This window comes from Syngnathus leptorhynchus, chromosome 18 (assembly GCF_054491065.1).
Source record: "Syngnathus leptorhynchus isolate UIUO chromosome 18, UIUO_Slep, whole genome shotgun sequence".
NCBI lineage: Eukaryota > Metazoa > Chordata > Actinopteri > Syngnathiformes > Syngnathidae > Syngnathus > Syngnathus leptorhynchus.
The window spans coordinates 6713990-6732001 of NC_141212.1; the positions used below are offsets into that span (position 1 = coordinate 6713990).

Consider the following 18012-nt stretch of genomic DNA (forward strand, 5'->3'; position numbering starts at 1 on the left):
CAAAGCTGTGGTGAAAGCTAAAGAAAGCAATCTTTGGCACACATCTTGGGGCCACACCGGAGCCCGGACCCATACAGCCGAGATGGTTACTAGTCCGTGTGGAGGCCCGTGCGGAGATGGTTCGGATACGAGTGGTCTGGAGATTACATAAGTGGGGAAACTGCAGTTGACTGGCGACAGGACAGGCGCACAAAGAACGGGAGATCTGATGGGCCCAAGGATTAGAAACTGGATCTTAAAGGCGCCAGGCCAGTATCAGCAGCAAGACTCCTGCTAGTCTCTGGATACAGACACGAACCATTTGCAAAGACATCTCTGAGTTTGTTTTTTTTTTGCAAATGAGGAAAATACAAGCTTATCTTTTGGCAATTAACAATTTCTGTTGAAGGCCTTCAGTTTAAAGTATAAACATTTACAGAGGACGATGATGGGAAGCCATAATAAGAGCTGCATTGATTTTGGGGGTGTTGGAGGAAAAATGCTGCCAGACGGAGATTTAGTGACATGGGGAAACTCCGCAGTGATAGAGTTACACAGACGGGCTGAGCTTTTTTAAAACAAAAACACACAACAAAACGACCGCCAATTCTTTTTTGCTCACGCAGTCACATTTATGTTTTTGGGGGATGCGAGGAAACATTTGTAGGAGGTTATTCTTTTTTTTTTTTAAGGATCTCCAAGAAAGGTCTCACAAGTGAAATGACGTACCAGCAAGATCTCGTCCAATCCTTCTTAGCTCTGCATTGAGGTCCTCAAAATTGAGCTGCGCTGCCAGGAAGACATCTTGAGGTTCAGGAAGTGGAAATGCACTTTTCTCTGTTCCCGCATTCTGGCAAATCAACATTTGCATGAAAGCACAGATAATCACATTTGGATTTGAGGAGTTTATGTCTGTTACTTACCTTGTCAAAATTGTGAAGGTAATATGATACAACATAGTCGACCAAACTCATGCGATTGTCCTAGTGGGGGGGAAAAATGGAGGATTCATTACATTATTTAAGAACATACATTATTTTCACTAAAATAATGTTTCAACTCATCGTATTCAATTTACTCCACATGTAGGCTATTTGACCATGTCAGTACCTTGCTCTTGACATCTTTGAGCTTTGGAAGAATCTCCAGACCAAAGCCATCAGCCTGGCCTCTGACCCTGTTGCCGCCGTTCATGTAATTGCCCAAAGCCAAGATGAGTCCCAGCACTTCCTTCACGCCATCTTTTTCCAGCAGAGCCTTTGTGTCAAAAGTTCAGTCAAGTACGGTCACAGATCAGGTGGCAACAGCAATGATACAAAATTAATTCAGTGTGAGCACAAAATGTTATAGCCTCGTACTGTATGTACACCAAATAGTTTCATGAGGACATGCATAAACTAAAATACAGTACATGTCCTTATAGGGGTGTTTCCTCCGCCGTGTTCCATCATACCTTGCACACAGAAGCAATAACGTCAAGTTTGTGTTGAATGGACGCCATCCCATCGTTGAAGGCCGCCTTGAAAATGATGCAACGAGCTCGGCCTGCGAAGTCTGGAATCAGTGAGAGCTCATACAGGAACCTGAATCACACAACACGGAAAACCATTGTGATGTTATGCATCAGTTTTGTTACCATGGTTACAACTCATATATTGCAGTTGGGCCCAGTCGGTGTTGACAATTAATCGGACGTATGTTGTGTTTATACTGACTGCTCAGGTTTGTCCAACTGTTTAACCTCCTCTTCCTTGGATGTGCTGTAATGTGTTTTGATCTTCTCCAGCTCGTCTGGCTGAGCTCTCTGGCGGCATGACATTTACATTTCAGTTACATTTAAATACACAATTGCTCATTAATAATCTTGTGTAATACCGTACATACATTTTCATACAGCGCCTCAATGGTCTCAAGGTCCACCACGGAGTTATCCACTGTCAGAACAGCTAGAGGAAATAAAAAATAAAATAAAAAATCACATAACATTCTTAAAGGTTCTTAAAGGTCAGTGAACGGCAAACTTCCTGACTGACCTTGTTGGATATCTTTCATCTCTAGGTGGAGGCTTGATATCAGGATGCCCACAGCTTGAGAGCGCTTTCCATTCAGCAGTTTAATGATCTAACACACACACACACAGACACACACACACACACACACACACACACACACACGCACACACACACATACACAAACAGGAGCCGTGGTGCATATATTTTGATGCATGGTTCTCGTTAAGATATATGAGAAAGAAGCAGCCTAATGTTTAGTCTGCCTCACAGGTCTGAGGTTCGGGGTCAAAACATATAAAATCCACACAGGAAGGCTGGAGCCTAGATTGTAATCCTAAACATCAGGACTGTGAGGCAGATGTGGTAAACAATAATCCGCCATGCCGCCTTAATAATGACATGATACGTAAATAATATTTTCAACTTTTAAATTACCTTCCTGGCTTTTGCCTTCCCATAATTCTCTACCAGTGGTTTTCTCTTGAGTCGTGTGGTGGTTTTGGCAAACAGATCTTCAAACTCAGCTGCATTCATGATATGCGGTTCTTCCAAAACATTCCACAGTGTGTTGTTCCTGAGAAAGAGACAAAAACAGTATTTACAGTATTTTTTTTATGAACTGTTTTGTTTAAAAACATAATGCAGTTTTATTTGTCTGTCTTTGATGATGCATTTGTTTTCCACATGATTAATTAACACAATGTGGTTAGCCAATATTTCCATTACAGTGCAGTAATGTGTGGCTGTAAACATACTTATCCTCAATCTGAATTCTTGTCCAGTACAGAGGCTTCATGGGACGCGAAGGCTCCACCACAGGTTTTCTAGAAGTTGCGGATAAACAGGTTGAAGTTACATGTGACATGAATGGAGGGGGTGGAGGTGGTGGTGGAGCTGCATCTGACAGAAATGGAGCAGGTGGAGGTGGTGGGGGCGGAGGTGGAGGCAGCGGGGGGGCTTTCGATGTTTGTTTGTGGGTCAACACTTGCGGTGGTGGTGGAGGTGGTGGTGGAGCGATAACTTTGTTTGGTGCATGGTGTCCACCAGATTGACACGGTGGGCCTCCCTCTCGCTGATGGGCCAGGCTCAAGCTGATAGAAGTCAAGTCAAGTTTATGTGGGTTCATCCTCTGTTGAGTTTGGGTACAGTCTCTGCTCTTCTCATCATCACATTTGATTAAAGTCTCTCTGTCCGTTTGGATGCAGACAGTGCAAAAAGCTTTGTGTGGAAATTTGTTATCTGGTGTGGACACGGCTACATCTCTGAGCTCGCCACGTCTGAGAGTGTTGGGCTGGGAGAGCTTAGTCTGTAGCTCAGCCAGGGTGCGCTCCAGATGGGATACCGTGACCTCGTTTTGTGAAATTAGTTTGGAAAGTTCCCGGCTGAAGTCCTCCTGAAACATCATGAACAACAAAGACAATCATTCCATCCTCTCATCAATGGTTTTAACAAGCATGGTTTTAGAATGACAGAAGAGAAAATACAAGCAAAGATATTCTGCGACACTGTAAAACAAATATTGTTAAGATATGTCTCTAAATACAAATATGAGGGGAAAACATGTAAAAAAATAAAATAAAAGTGAATGACATTTGCTAAAAGTACATGCAATATTTAACGTACAAGCAAGCATGATGATTAAGGAAACTTGTGGGAGAGTCTATTTGTCACCAGGGGCTGTCTAGCAGGTTAATCTAGACTACGTAAAGCAAACTGACTTTTACTTTTTTTTCCACACAACAAAAAGATATTAATTAGCTTTCATACTGACCTGTAACTTCTCTACTTCCTCTTTGCATTCACGCTTCAGCTGCAGAAAAGCTGCCTGGTGCTCTAAAAGACACAAAATTGGAGTTATCGACATTTTAAAAACATTTTTAAAGTTCATTGCAATCACAATGAGTGATCAATTTTTCAGTCAGTTTATCTAAAAGCTGTACTGACAGATTTTAACCGCTTGAGGGCAGCAGAGAAAGCATTGGAAAAGCCCATGTGGTGGTGGCCCAGCAGAAATGATTGAGAACAGTGATGTGTTGATCTGAATTGTAGTGGTGGATGACAAACTCCAATTTAAGAGCACATAGCACCACAGCGGGACTGCACAACTATCGGGAGGCTGACAAAAATATTTACAGCACTGTTGGAAAGCACATTAATTAGTATTTCCCAAATCCGTTTTGTTTGCTGTGGACTTATGCAGGGCGGATTTATGTTGACCTTGAGGGAAGTGCAATATATGACCATTATTATCTATGATACCACTAGTATCTATGAGAGCAAACACTTGTCTGTATGCTTTAGAACTGTATCATCACCTGAATGTTTTCAAGAGGCTATAGTCAATTGATTTAATTTCAATTTGACCTTTCAAGACGGTCTAATAAGATCCAAGATGCAATATTTGGATGGATGTTGTGTACCGTGCTTATATCATAATGATGTAATGCCTGATTCTTTACATGTATGCCATTATATACTACATTCAGACAAATACATAAATTGGTTTTAACCGCTTGTTGTTTAATTGAGATGTTTGCAACAGTGTGTCATCACCTGCTTCGGTATACTTTAGACCAACTTTCTCCTCTCTGGGTGGAGGCCAGACTGCTTGGAGACGTCCAGGAGTTCGTTCTTCTCCTTCTACTGGACTGCTTGGTTCTGACTGGATGGATCAACATGAGGACAACAACAACAAAAATGGCAGATTGTTTGGGAAACATAAAAATAAACCATAATATTGGAAACGTGAATGGTAAGCTAGTATTTTAACTTCTTTTTATTGTGAACACCAGCTGCCGCAAAAAATAATTTCAAATAATTTTTGCATTTTATTAAATAATTTCAAATATTTTTTGCATTTTATTAAATAATTTCAAATAATTGTAGTATTTTAAATAATAAGCCAGCGAGACTGATTCTGATTGTGTATCAGAAACCCTTCATACTGTAGATGCAGCTTTAGAAGTCTTGAAGGAAGTTCTTTCAAAAAATGCTTTCAGCCCATCCTTTTCCATCCAGGTCATCTTTCTGGCTGCGTTTCGGTCCACCTTCTCTATGGGTTCCTTCCTCAATGGCTTTGGTGTAAAAAAAACTTTGAATGCATGGAAGGCTGCTTCTGCACCTGATACAGGTGGTTTTGTGTCCTCCTTGGCTTTAAAGTCTCCCATCCGCAATTCTTGACCACTTTCAGTCATATTCTGTTTGGGTTCTGCTTGTTCAAGAAGTTCATTTTTTTCCTCCATCTCATCAGGCCTTCTGTTAGGGTTCATCAACAATGACATCTGATCCAGGAAGCTTCCTTGGATCTTTGATTCTCCCTGCTTATCAGGGAGGTTTTTCGTCTTCACGCCTTCATTTAAAGGTTGGATTTGAGCCAAAGTGTCATACCCGGGTCCGACCACGTTCTTTCTCAGCACCCTAAGACCACTAAAAAGGACAGGGAGCTGGATGGGCTTGTCTATGGGGGAGCCTTGGGAGAAGTTTCCAGGTGAAGAGACATTTTGCAAAGATATGACAGCATGTGGACAATGATTTTTTGAGCAGTCTGAGGAGGGTTGATTGGTTTGCTCCTTTTGCTCAAATATTGGGTCCACTTTCAACTCGGCCTCCTCTTCAGCAGAATGTTCTGTCCGAGTCACGGTAATCAAGACTCGTTTGGATTTGGGAACGCTGTTCAAAGCATCTTCGTCACTTTCAATATCATTCAAATTTGTGAATTTCTTGTGAGAACATATATATTGCATATCTTCACTGCCTCTGGGATCTTCTGCAAAGTTCTGCTTGTAGGACGTCTGCTCATCACATTTACAATCTATATTTGGAAATTTTGTGGTTCTCAAATCATGAGCATTTTCAAGTTGTCCATTCACAGAGGAGATATTTTCAAGGTTTATGTCAATAAGCTGTTCTGGGTTTATTAAATCATGAACTTTTTCTTCTTTATTAAATTGATATTTTTTCTCCTCTGTTGAGTTACTTCCTGATTCACCGTCAAGGTCGTAGGTCATCCGTTCTTCTCTTCCCGCAAGATACATAACATAAGGTAAAGAGTCACTGCTGTCCTCCGTTGAGTTTGCCTTAAAAGCCATATTGACCTTTTTTTTCAGCTTTATTCTCAAATCGTCCACATGGTGGTCAACTGGGATGGTCCTAAAAAATGTGAGGATGGGTGACTGCAGTTCCATTTGCAGTCAGTGTTAGTTAGACATAAAAAGGAAGTTAAAAAGTCAGTCAGGATCAATTTTCCTTTCCAGGAAGATATGAGGAATCCCAATCCGTTGACAGACATGAGAGAAAAAACGCATATCCAGAACTTTCCCTCATGTCAAACGGGAGCATTCATTTTCTTAGCCTAAAAATGGAAACAGATGTTTATCGCACACGGCTGCCAATGACAGCAGGCAAACAAATCCACTCGGTGATAGCAAAGTCTCCATGTCCTTAAACCTGACGTGGCATGTTGAAGTTCTTCTTTGCCGCTTCTTCTGGCCTATTGTAAACTTCCATCATGTTGGACCTCATCCCAGTAGAATCCTATTATTACCGGAGGCAGATGGAGACCCGCGTCGTCTCTCCCGATGGCCGTCACCATTTAACATAGCACCCTGATGCAAGTCGGAGAAAGCCACAAGGAACAGATGGAAGGAGGCCACACCCACTGTTGCAGGAAGCTAAACAGGACTGCCACACATCGTGTAACACGCCCATCAGAGGGTTAATCTGCTCATTAGGATCAAACACTTCTCAAAATTAAGAATAGGCTCTAATAAGTCTAATGAATTAATTATTTTGGAGTCTGAAGAAAGGGATAGCAAATGTATTTAAACATCACCTTAACTTCTTCACTTCTATAACAAACAGGTTTTGTTTTATAGTCACTTCTCAAGTCCCCACCCATGTTTGCTCATAATTTGATGTTGTAGCCAGCAGGCGAGAGACGGAAGCCATTATCAATATTGTTACAGCCTACGTGGTGGCCGGACAACGTTGTCGTCGTCTTAAAATTGCTCGAGGAAATAAAAGTCCCGCAGTGGGACATTGTGGCTTCCAAGAAAGTTATGTTTATGTAAGAGGGGTGAACGCAGATAATCTCGTGGAATAGCATTAGAATGTTTGTGAACATTTCACTGTTGAGCAAACATGTGGGCGGGACTATATTGCACCCACCATTAAGCAGCACTGAGAGAAAAGGGTCAAATATTTTATAGGATTTATTGAAACAATACAATGATTTTTATTTATTTTTTTATTTACTTGAATACATAAAAACGTTTTAAAAAGTTCTGAAAATAGTTTAATAATTCAAATGTTTTAAATATAATTTTCTAAAATTATATTTGTTTTTTTGACTAAACAATTGTGAACACAATCACTAATCTATGTGCACACAATAAAAAAAAAATACCTTTAATGTTTAGAGACGTAATAAGCCATACACGTTTGCATTACATTCCCTGTTATGTAAGCACAAGGAACACAAACTTTCTTTGTTGTCATTCGAGGCCAATTCCTGCATGTAAACGGCTTTGAGGCGCTGGAGGCCTGTGATGGAGCAGCAGGTGAAACATGTTTCGTCACTGTAATGGTGATTCCGTTTTAATGAGGACTTTCATCTCAATGCTTTTTCCTGAACAGAGCTATTAAGCGTTATGAGAAGGCATTTTTTTTTAAATGAGACAGGTTCAGGGCCATATCATTTATACAACCCATTAAATGAAGTGACAAAAAATAAAATCTTCTCAACATTACGATCCACATTGTTCTTTGGACCTTGCCTGGAATTTAGTGGAGCTTGAAAGATCTCCTGAATGCTTTTGACCTTCAGATCTTTGCACGTGAGTGGGATCATGTAAAAAATTTTCACCCGCCCTCACCACATGAATTATGCTAAGGCCTAATCAAGCTGATCATGCTACTCACCCTAAATTCTAGGAACACAGGAGTGAGGGTCCTACTGATATCATCTTCGGGGTCAGTGATGCGGAGGAAGACAGTGAGTTTGGGTCGGGAGGGATGAGAGAACCACCTGCGGAACGACAGAGTCTCTTCCATCTCCTGTTGCCAGAACTCTTCCTGGTTCTGCAGATCTTCATCTGGAGAAGACATGTGGCATCACAAACACAGAAAGAACAATACACCGTTGCTAATCGTTTTGCCTGTACAGTACATCATGTATTTAATGTATGTGTCTCTCTTAAATTCTGCCTGGCAACAGCTTACCGTAATGGCTTTTCTGGTAAAACTCAAAGTTGCTCAGCAGGACTAATATAATACTGCACATCTCAGGTGCTATTTTTCCTTTAAAATAGGTATTTGCACATTGAATGACAAAAAGACTGGAAACCTGCTGTTAGACAAATACAATACTACATCAGGCAAAGCTAAGGTTTAAGTTGATCTTAAATCAAACAGTGGAGATTTTCAGTTACACCATATTGCCACCATGAGGCCATGACAGTTAAAGTTCATATTTACTTTACTAAAATATTCACCCAGGAAATTCTTAAGACATTTCAGGAAATTGTAAGACTTGTTATATCTAGCCAGGATTCATGGAGTGTATCTAAAACCTAATAAAAACATGGATAAAATGCAACATAATTTTGTAATTTAATGACATTTTCTGCACTGCATTAGCACGTTGTGCAAAACTAATACTGTAATACTGAAAGTGGCCTTCTGTTGTAGAGCCATGTCTGCTTTTACCTGAGGACAACGGGTCAGTTTGAGCGATGTCAGATTCACTGAAGCATCTGCATGTCGGCGTCTCCTCTCGCCATCTGTGATTGGTCCGATCGAAGCTCTCCTTTTCCCTCCAGCTGTCCTTGCCCGATCTTGTCCACGGTGTGCGCTGGTCACAGATGTCCTCTTTGTTTTCTCCCTCCGTCCTCAGGGTTTGGTGAAGACTCTCACTCAACTCCTCACCCAAACAAAAGAGCTCACTGACCAGCCGAGGGCTGTCGTACTCGCGGATTTGGAGGTGATGCAAAGTGTCATCATCCATACGTCTGCCTCCCATTGAATGAGAATCAGCTCTTGCAATTCTTTTGTTCCAGTTTGAACTGGTGAGACTCACCCATCTGATGTCTTCCAACTCTTCAATCTTTCTCATCACATGTGCTGCAGCAGTTCTTACCATGATTCTGTTAAGGTCTTCAGTCTCAGCTTCCAAATCAAAAAGAGATTGAATGTTGTCATATTTAGAGAGGTCTGTCTCTGAGACAAACAGACCAATCGCTTCCTCTCTGCCCAACACAGGGCATTTTCTGCTGAGACATAAAGATTCTTGGGTGGAAAACCTTATCCCGTTGAGGTTAAAAAAAGGGGTACCAGTGGAAACAAACTGGCCTGTTCTGCTCTTTGGTCTCTGGATCCTGGTGGATTTTGGTAAACTATTGACATATCTCGTCTTCATGCCTTGTTGGTTGCTCATGTTCTGATAGTGCCAACAGAGCAGCAACAACTCTCCCAGCCACACTAACTCAGATGAGTCGAGCAATCTGAATTTGTCCACATGACCGAGTTTGGCCGTCTCCACGTGACTCTCCTTTGTGTCAAAGTTGTTTAGTTCAGGATGGTGGTCTTGAGGTTCATCACAGGGGGAAGCCAGACCTCTGCCAAAGGATGCCCTCACAGCGCTCATGTCATTGATGGTGATGTAGAGCCGCAAAGAGGCGTTGTTGCCCTTCATAATTTCATTTAAAAGTCACAGGCTAAAAAAAAAAAGAGTGGTGTTTCCTTTAAATCATCAACACTGCACTTGAGTTGAGAATCTAGTACAAGAGAGCAGAACTTCCATTCACCCTTGCTTTGATCTCATTCTATTGTGTACAAAAACATTATAGAAATAGCACTACTCTCTCATTGTAAGCAAATAGCTACATAGTTCAAATGTATCATATTAATACACATACCTGTATTTTTTTTTAGCAGTTTATCATTCACTTGCAGTAACCAACTGTCCACTGCCTCAGTCACTGCTGTCTGATGACATTTGGATACTTCCTATTGGCTCAACATATGGAAATCACTACTCCTAATCCCCCAAAGACTGACGAGCACTGAGGGGAAGGATCATAAACAAACAGACAGCGAGTTGAATGAGGATTTGCACAAATCTTATCTAATCTGATTGAAACTATAATTTAAAAGATACAAGAAAGCCATTTCAGACATTCTGACACTGCTTAAGTGGATCGAAATCTGTATACGTAAAAGTTGCCTGTTTATTTGGTTGTCCAGCATGCCTTAATAACATGACAGTATGAGCTCAGTGCCTTATTGGACCCGCTGTCCAAGTTGTCTGATGGATTACACACATTAAAAAAAATGAAATGCACAGGTAAAGGAGATTTTACGTGTAAAATCAAGTGCACAGTGCTAAATGTAATTGAGAATATAACTTATATAACTCTTATGATCTCACAGAGGATTGATCATAAACATCACAAACACTTGGAACAAAAAAAAGCCCCATAAATTGGCTTTGTTTATCGTAATCAAAGACATGAAAGAAATTCGGCCTTACAGATGGAATGATCCATTAAAAATACATTTTCAAATAAATCTGCCACCAGCTACTCATTTGGATGTGCCGCCTGACGTCATAGTGGTGCTGTAAGATATGGATGCAGTCCTGCACCCACGCTATTCATTTTGTTTTCCCTGACGCATCCTTATGTGGAAACTCAATATGGGAGTGAGCAAGGGCGGAGCTTCTGGTACTTAAAATATATTTTGAAACAAGTCTGAATTCACTTTACAGGGACTTCACTTTGGGATTGTTTTTTTTTATATATATTATATTTCGATAAATTTAGGTCAATTTTTTTTGCAACAGGTGCATCCCAATTTCATTCTACACCGTGCACTTACAAAGTCATTATAATATTTGTATTTTGATTTGGTACTAGATGCTATATATTTATGAGACATATGAGCGTCCTTTCATACTTACACAACTGTGGAACTGCACCATTAGGATAAAAAGGTGCTTCCCTCTCAATAGGCAAAGGCGCATTTGTTTATAATTTGTTTTTAGAGTCAACAATAACACCACAAAAACATTTATGACCAATAAATCTAAATTGGATTGATGCTGGTCCAGCACTGCTGATGCTGCTGAGGAGGAAGATGACGATGAGGAGTAGAGATGGAGTGAGGAAGGAGGAGGAGAGAGGGAGTAAAGGAAGGCGGGGGTCTTCGCGGGGAGTTTACCGGCAGGTCTTCCCTATATGGCTTTGGACGAGTTCCATGCTAATAACGGCTTGAGGAGCGCAGCGTCGCGTTTCTCGCTGACAGTCAGCGGTGGCTTCCATCGAGTGAGCAAAGAGGCTCTTTCGCAGCCATGGCCGAGGGCGGGGAAGGGGAGGACGAGATCCAGTTCTTGAGAACTGTAAGAATTTGTGACTATTTGTTTCGCTTTTGCATGCATAATGGTGTTTTGTTTTTTTTAAGATTTAATTGTACACGATACGCCGGCCGCTGTGCCCGTTCACTTGGACTCTACGAGGGGAATGTCAATGAGGTTCCGGTATGCAAGTGCAACAAGGGGGACTTAAACCCACCTTTGGATGCTTTCAATACAATATCGTCTCTCTTACACGCCTCATATTTTTTTTTTTTATCTTTATCATTTTTTACATCAGCCTCACGCTATTTTCGACTCCTTATTTGCGCCCTGGAATAGTTTAAACAAGTTGCGCACACGCATTGCGCACGCAAATCGAGACTGGAGGTTTGACGCAGATTGCTTCAGGGGGTCCCAACTGTAGAAAGACGTGTGTAGGAGTTATGATATATTTGTAAATGATATGCATGTCGGGGTTCTCCCCTTTTGCCACAAGTAGCCTTGAGGTTATCGTGTTGTTGCATGAAGAGAACTCATGCTTAGACATACTATATGGATGCCGGGAGTCTGAGCTACCCTTGGAGGCGCATGTGAGACGATATAATGCATGTAACATGAATGCAAGTGCAATTAACCTTTGAATTCAAAATGGGAACGTGTATGGTTATTTTAGTTATTCAATAGAAATATGCCTCTCTAGTATTCAGCCACGACAGAGGTTGTTAGCGCATCACCCACCCAGTCACTGCTGCAACCTGTTTTTATTGTTAGAACTGTAAACACAGAACTGATTTAAAATGAAACATCCTTGACACAAAAGAAAAAAAAAAGCTTAACTGCACTTTGTTTATTTACATGTGGCTGGAATGTGAGCTGGTTTTTGCCCCTTACCTAATTTGTTGTATGTAAGCGACCTGGTAATCACTCCGTCGTCATATTTAATTGTGCCTGCATCTGGTCGTTTACATTTATTGTTTGTTTTGAGAAAATTGTATTTTGGGACCTTGAAAATATCCATCAAATTGCAAATGTATATCTCGTCCACCTCTACCCCTAACCTACACTAATGCAGTCTTAAAATCATAAGTACAGTAGTATTACAGTATTTATGTACAGACATAAATACCAAACAATGAAACAAAAACAGTAACTTAAGACGCTAACTAGCATATTGCATGCTGTCGTAGCCTCAAAAGGTCATTCTCATGTCTTAAACCTATTGGACAAGGAATCTTTATGAATCTATTTGCCATTTCATGGTGTGAACACAATATATCATAATATTGGAGTTATTGTCAATCAGCATATTAGTTGTTATTTACTGTTTACTTCTTCTATTAGTGTGTTGTTAGAGATCATCAGCTTCCTTAAATGTGTTTTTGTTCGTCTATCAGTGACAGGCAATGCTGACATTACATCTAATTAAGCACTACAATTTCAAATGTGTCCCGACTATTATAATTATTCACATCTAATGACATCTACAAAGGTGTGAATGTGTTGTCACTCTCTAAAACCCATAAGTAAATATATACTGTATGTGCGTGTTAATACGGGGGCTTGACTTGCTAACGCTCAGTGCCAAGAGAGGGACTCTTAACAACTCCTAAGCCTCACGATGCCAGCGATGTGCTGACCCGTGTCACAGGGGCATCTGAGTCATCCGATGACAACAGCAATTTGAGAGTGTTATGGGAAGGGTGGGGCTGGAAGACCCCCCCCCAAAAAAAAAAAAAAAAAACTGGGCTTGAGCCTCGTTATTAAGCCTCAGCGATGAGAGAAACAAAGATCATTGAAAGAGCAAAAATTACGTCCTTTGAGATGTTGGATTTCCTTTTTTTAGTAAGGTTAAGTAAGGTAAGGTAAGGTTCTGATCTGAATCAAACAGGTAGGATTTCATGTGAATCCAACTGTTCGGACTTTGATAGCGACAGAATGTTCACCGCAATCTCACTGCCATGCCTATCATTTACACATGCTGGTGGGTGGTGTGAATTTCATCGTGAGTATGTGTTTGGGGAAGGCTAAATCGCTAAATCACAAGCTTCTTTTATACAGACGATGCAGTATTGCCGCAAAGGTGGTTCCGCCACCAGGCTGATTATTAATGAACAAGTATTTGTAATAAATGTATGACAGCAGTGTCCTATTTAACACCTTTTCTGCTTTATTGCCACTTGCTCCCGACATACACACGTTGGTATGTGGTACAGAAACACTGGCGCAGTGTTCCCGATGGGAAAATGTAGCAATGGACTTATTGATCAAAATGGTTTTGACCTTTGCTGCACATCAGGCTCGGTGGTATTGCTTTTACATAAATGCCCATCATTTCAGTGTCAGAGTTGCATTATGATAATGATATGTTAATGTATCCAAAGTACACTATGGACCCATTTCAGACTGGAAATGAGGGCTTCATAATGATTTTGATTTTAAAGTAGCTTGCACGAGGGATTAGTATACCAGGCTGGACACACCTGCCACTTTGTTGGCACGGATTGTTGCTGCAAATTTAAACCCCATCTTTGTAATACAGTGATTTTAATTCATTCAATGGACAAGCTTGAAATACAATGCCAAATACATTTTCCCAATAGCTAGCCATATGATTCAAGAATTGTAAAGATTAAATTACTTTTAAGCCACTGGGATGAATACAAATCAACAGCCTGCATTTTATAGTGGACACGGAGAACATTACTACATGTGTTTGCTTTAAATGTCCATTAAACTCATCCAGTTTCACATTCTTTACAGATCCGTCTGATTTATGCACTTGTCTTGACTTGCACTTGTGTGCCAGCTTCCTCTCTCCCACAACAGAAACTTTCACTTCCATCTAGTTCTGGATTCTCATGCTTCGCGCGTCTGCGAAATAGCTGCTATAAAGCCATATGCATGCTAACGAAGGCTGGAAATTTCCAATTTGTTACAGGAGCAGCATATAAATGTCTGCAATGGTTGTTATGCAGAGCTGCATGGAGACTTCTCGGGGGCGAAACTTGCTTGACTTGTGAAGCTTATTTCATTTTTTTTTATTTTTTTTTAAACCGGAGCTGAAATCCACATGATGGATTATTGATTTGGAAAAAGGAGGCAGTGATAACTATCAAACTGTTTCCTGAGAGTGAATCTATGAAATCGGATTAAAAGACAGATAGGCCTGTGTCCCTGTGATATTTATATTTATGTGATATAAATATCTTTGAAACATTTCATATTTCTTCTCCCATTTCATGGTGTGAACACAATATATCATAAATAATTGGAGGCTGTCTGGTGGGATACACACGTCCAGTTGTTAGCTCAATGTTGACATTGCAATATGAGCAACACCTTCTCGAATCAGGATGTAGTTGTCATCGCTCTGTTTACTTTTTGCTTTCCATCTCATTAGCATATCTTCATTTAATAACCTACACTTCTGACAGCTAAAAGAAACACGCCTGGCTGTCAATTCAGAGGCACACGTAATTTAAATTGAATTGTTATCAACCACTGTTGACTAACGTTTTCATGTTGATTGCGAGTGAGCAGGCGCAAAGTGGAAATAGCCGCGCTGACAGATCGAGCGGAATCACCTTTTCTCAAGTTCACATGGGCAACGGCGGCGGCACTTGTACACTTTGTGCAAGGGCGGCCAAGGTTATCGGGTTTCGGGGCCGGTCAGTAGAACCATCGGGGCTGCACATGTTCACACACAAACGCACACCTGTCACTGTCTGTTAGGGAACACGGGTGTTTGCGCGGTGAAGAAAAATTAAGCTAAGACTAATAAAGAAGACTTCAAATGCAAAAAATATATATATATGCAACATCCCCCCTAAGCACAAATCAAACTGCTGGTTAGATTTGAGTGTTGCTGCAGAGATCAAGCTGGTGGATGACGAGGGGTCAAGTTCGTGCTCTGCTCTTGGCAGCTTGGTAGAGCTGCCACCTGACCCTCACTTACCTCCAATACCCTAAACTTAGTCCTGTTGCTGTTCTTCAGTGGTCTCGCAGATTGTCACGTCGCTGCTGCAAGGATCACTTTGCCTCAGATTTGTTAGATTCGCTGGACAAGCTCAATTTAGTCCTAAAGAAAGGGACGATAAAAATTCATTGAGGAACGATGGACAATACTATATATTTTTTCACAATGTAACAGAACAAAACAAAACCAACTTTAACAAGTTTTTGTTACTGTAACAATTGGCACCTCCTTTTGTTAGGAAAAACAATATTTTATCGTAAAAGTAAAGATACAGTAAATAAACATTTTGTACATATGAGCAACAAATTATCATGCCAATTATTGCCAGCATTTGATTCTCCACCTTCGGATGGGGCCTGTGCTTTTTAAATCTACTGAATTCTTATTACTTGTGTGTGGCGAAATGGGCGCCATGGCAACCATCTGCTTCCAACACACATGCACACGCTGACAAATACATGCAACATGTACACACAAATCAATATGTGGGTGCCTTTGTTGTCAAATAGAGCTTCGTCCACCCTGACGGATGTAAATGTTGTTTAGTTAGATGTGTTTGGGGTAGCAGGTTTCAAATTCAATCAGCTTTGATGCTATTAAAAAATGTAATTTTTGCAAATTTCCATCTTCAGTCTTAACATATTTTGTGCTATATTTTGTCAAAAAGACATTTCTCCTTTGCACTTGTCCGGCAGGATGACGAGGTGGTTCTTCAGAGTGTGGCAACCATTCAAAAGGAGCATCGCAAGTTTTGCCTGGCCGCCGAGGGACTTGGGAACCGCTTATGTTATTTGGAACCCACCTCTGAAGCTAAGGTGAGGAATGCAGCAGGCAGCTTCCAACAATGTCCCAAAAAGAACATTCTGCGCCTGTTTCATGCATTTTTATGGGCATAATTTGTCTTAAAGATTAACCAAACACCAACAAATGATGTATAAACACAATCTCAAGACTTGTGGTTGGTTGAGCTAAAAAAAAGAAACATTGTGCCAGCCCAAGAAGCAACCAAAAGACACTGAAATGTTTCCGTCACTGTCACAGAGGAGTATTTTATGCCGTACTTACAGCTAATTACTTAAAGGAGATCTCCTGCTGGGAGGTTTCAAGTTAAAACACATTCCCTTAACTGCGACGGGGTCAGGTTCGGTACTCGGCGCCATCGGCTTGGCGCGGACACAAGCGTCAGTGTTTCATGGGGGGGGCTCATGTGCTGAACAAGGTCTTCATCATGTCCTGATGGGAAGGAGTGTGCATTTTAATTGAAAGTGTTTCGCCCTCAAAGAAAAAAAAATAAGTTTTGTCGGCCATTTACTGGAGCATTGAAGTGGAAGGCAACTTTGCTGGCAGTCCGAGTTCCGAAATTCAGTTTGAGAACATGAGTGACATGCTTGAGTGCATAAATGGGGTCTCTGATGCAGCTTCTGACAAAAAATGGTCCAGATGTCAAAGTAGGCTTGACTAATTATTATTTTTTCAGATGGGGGGGGTTCAAAGTAATACTCCTAATCTTTAAATTAGGTGAATGCCAGATTACTGTGTGATTTTTGGGAGGTTTATTTAACCGAGCTCCTCCTCATCGTCAGCACCTTGCTGGCAGTACACCAGGATGCCCGTCACTTTATTTATGAGGGCGATTCCTTGCTCTGCAGTTCTATTAATTACGCTTGGGCCCCTCAGTGTTGTATCACTTAATTTAGTAAATGATTTGGCCGCCGGTGAACATTTGTGTTCATTCAATTCTGTTCAGTGTGATAGATGATGGCTAGGATGGGGAAAAAAACGTTTTTCTATTAACAGATTCTTCAAAGCAAACTTTCAGTACGTCAATTGGCAAAGATAAAATGCTCGTGTTTCAAAGCAAAGCAAAAGTTTTATTTCTGTATATGCTCACAAAATCTCACCTACTTTTTCAACAAATTTTGTCTGCTCTACACTATCATCTCCCTCCCACTCTCCTCCCTTGCCTTCACTCTGCAGTATGTTCCTCCGGATCTGTGCATTTGTAACTTTGTGCTGGAGCAGTCACTGTCGGTGCGAGCCCTGCAGGAGATGCTGGCGAACACTGGACAAAGCAGCGAGGGGGTGAGTAACGTCTCATGTACGCAAACATCCAGAAAAGCAGAATCGGTGGCAACCTTTAAATGATCATGACTTGGATGACAGATGCACACAAAACAGCTTTTACATCAAAGCGTCGTCTTACATTGAAAATGCAGAAAGCTTTTGAAGGCATCTGATGTAGGCCAGCTGTGATGGCTGGGATAAAGTTCTCTTCATTAAAACTTTAAAAAGTTTCTTCAGTCTGCAAACTTTCCAGGGTGAAACCAAGACGTCAGATGTAGTGTCAGCACCACTTTCCAGCTTGGCAGCTGACTTATCAATTAAAATGTGAATAAACAACTACGTGTTGTTTTGATTGGCGGCCATATTATCGCTTTTATAGAGAGGGGAGGGGTGAGCAGTTACGCAGAGAGGAGGAGGCCCTCAGGTTATGAAAGTGAAACTACGTATTATGTGAAGCAATTCTCATTTCTGACTTAGAAAAGCCAATAATGATTGAATACTATATCTCCCAAGATATAGCCGCTTCTCTCTTTATTAGTTCTCTGTAGAATGGTTTAACACCAAGGACTGTAACTGAATTCCAAGGAATGCTGTCACTTTTCATTTTCCAGACTACGTTCATATATATTGCA

The 18012-nt window shown here is 41.0% G+C and overlaps 2 protein-coding genes across 5 annotated transcripts in view; one reads left to right on the top strand and one right to left on the bottom strand.

Annotated features, from left to right (window-relative positions):
- fmn1 (formin 1) overlaps positions 1–18012 on the bottom strand; it is a 35172-nt gene that overhangs the window by 2525 nt on the left and 14635 nt on the right. The window contains exons 5-20 of one of the 2 annotated variants that reach the window (XR_015068883.1): positions 15296–15418; positions 14925–15027; positions 9905–10051; positions 8697–9703; positions 7911–8083; positions 4545–4653; positions 3763–3824; positions 2747–3384; positions 2427–2565; positions 2013–2100; positions 1864–1925; positions 1695–1783; positions 1433–1562; positions 1090–1236; positions 903–962; positions 709–829 (exon numbers count right to left, since the gene is read on the bottom strand). Coding sequence is in view for 1 of the 2 variants with exons in the window: in XM_085937556.1 (XP_085793682.1) it covers positions 709–829; positions 903–962; positions 1090–1236; positions 1433–1562; positions 1695–1783; positions 1864–1925; positions 2013–2100; positions 2427–2565; positions 2747–3384; positions 3763–3824; positions 4545–4653; positions 7911–8083; positions 8697–9681 (2803 nt within the window). In the remaining variant the exon portion in view is untranslated. Of the gene's footprint in view, positions 1–708; positions 830–902; positions 963–1089; positions 1237–1432; positions 1563–1694; positions 1784–1863; positions 1926–2012; positions 2101–2426; positions 2566–2746; positions 3385–3762; positions 3825–4544; positions 4654–7910; positions 8084–8696; positions 9704–9904; positions 10052–14924; positions 15028–15295; positions 15419–18012 lie in introns of those variants that run through there. The other variant, XM_085937556.1, reaches the window with a different exon arrangement.
- The window catches only part of ryr3 (ryanodine receptor 3), a 46155-nt gene continuing 39480 nt past the window's right edge, over positions 11338–18012 (top strand). For all 3 annotated transcript variants that reach the window (XM_085937555.1, XM_085937554.1, XM_085937553.1), the window contains exons 1-3: positions 11338–11385; positions 16012–16131; positions 17294–17398. In XM_085937555.1, coding sequence (XP_085793681.1) covers positions 11338–11385; positions 16012–16131; positions 17294–17398 — 273 coding nt within the window. The remainder of the gene's footprint in view (positions 11386–16011; positions 16132–17293; positions 17399–18012) is intronic.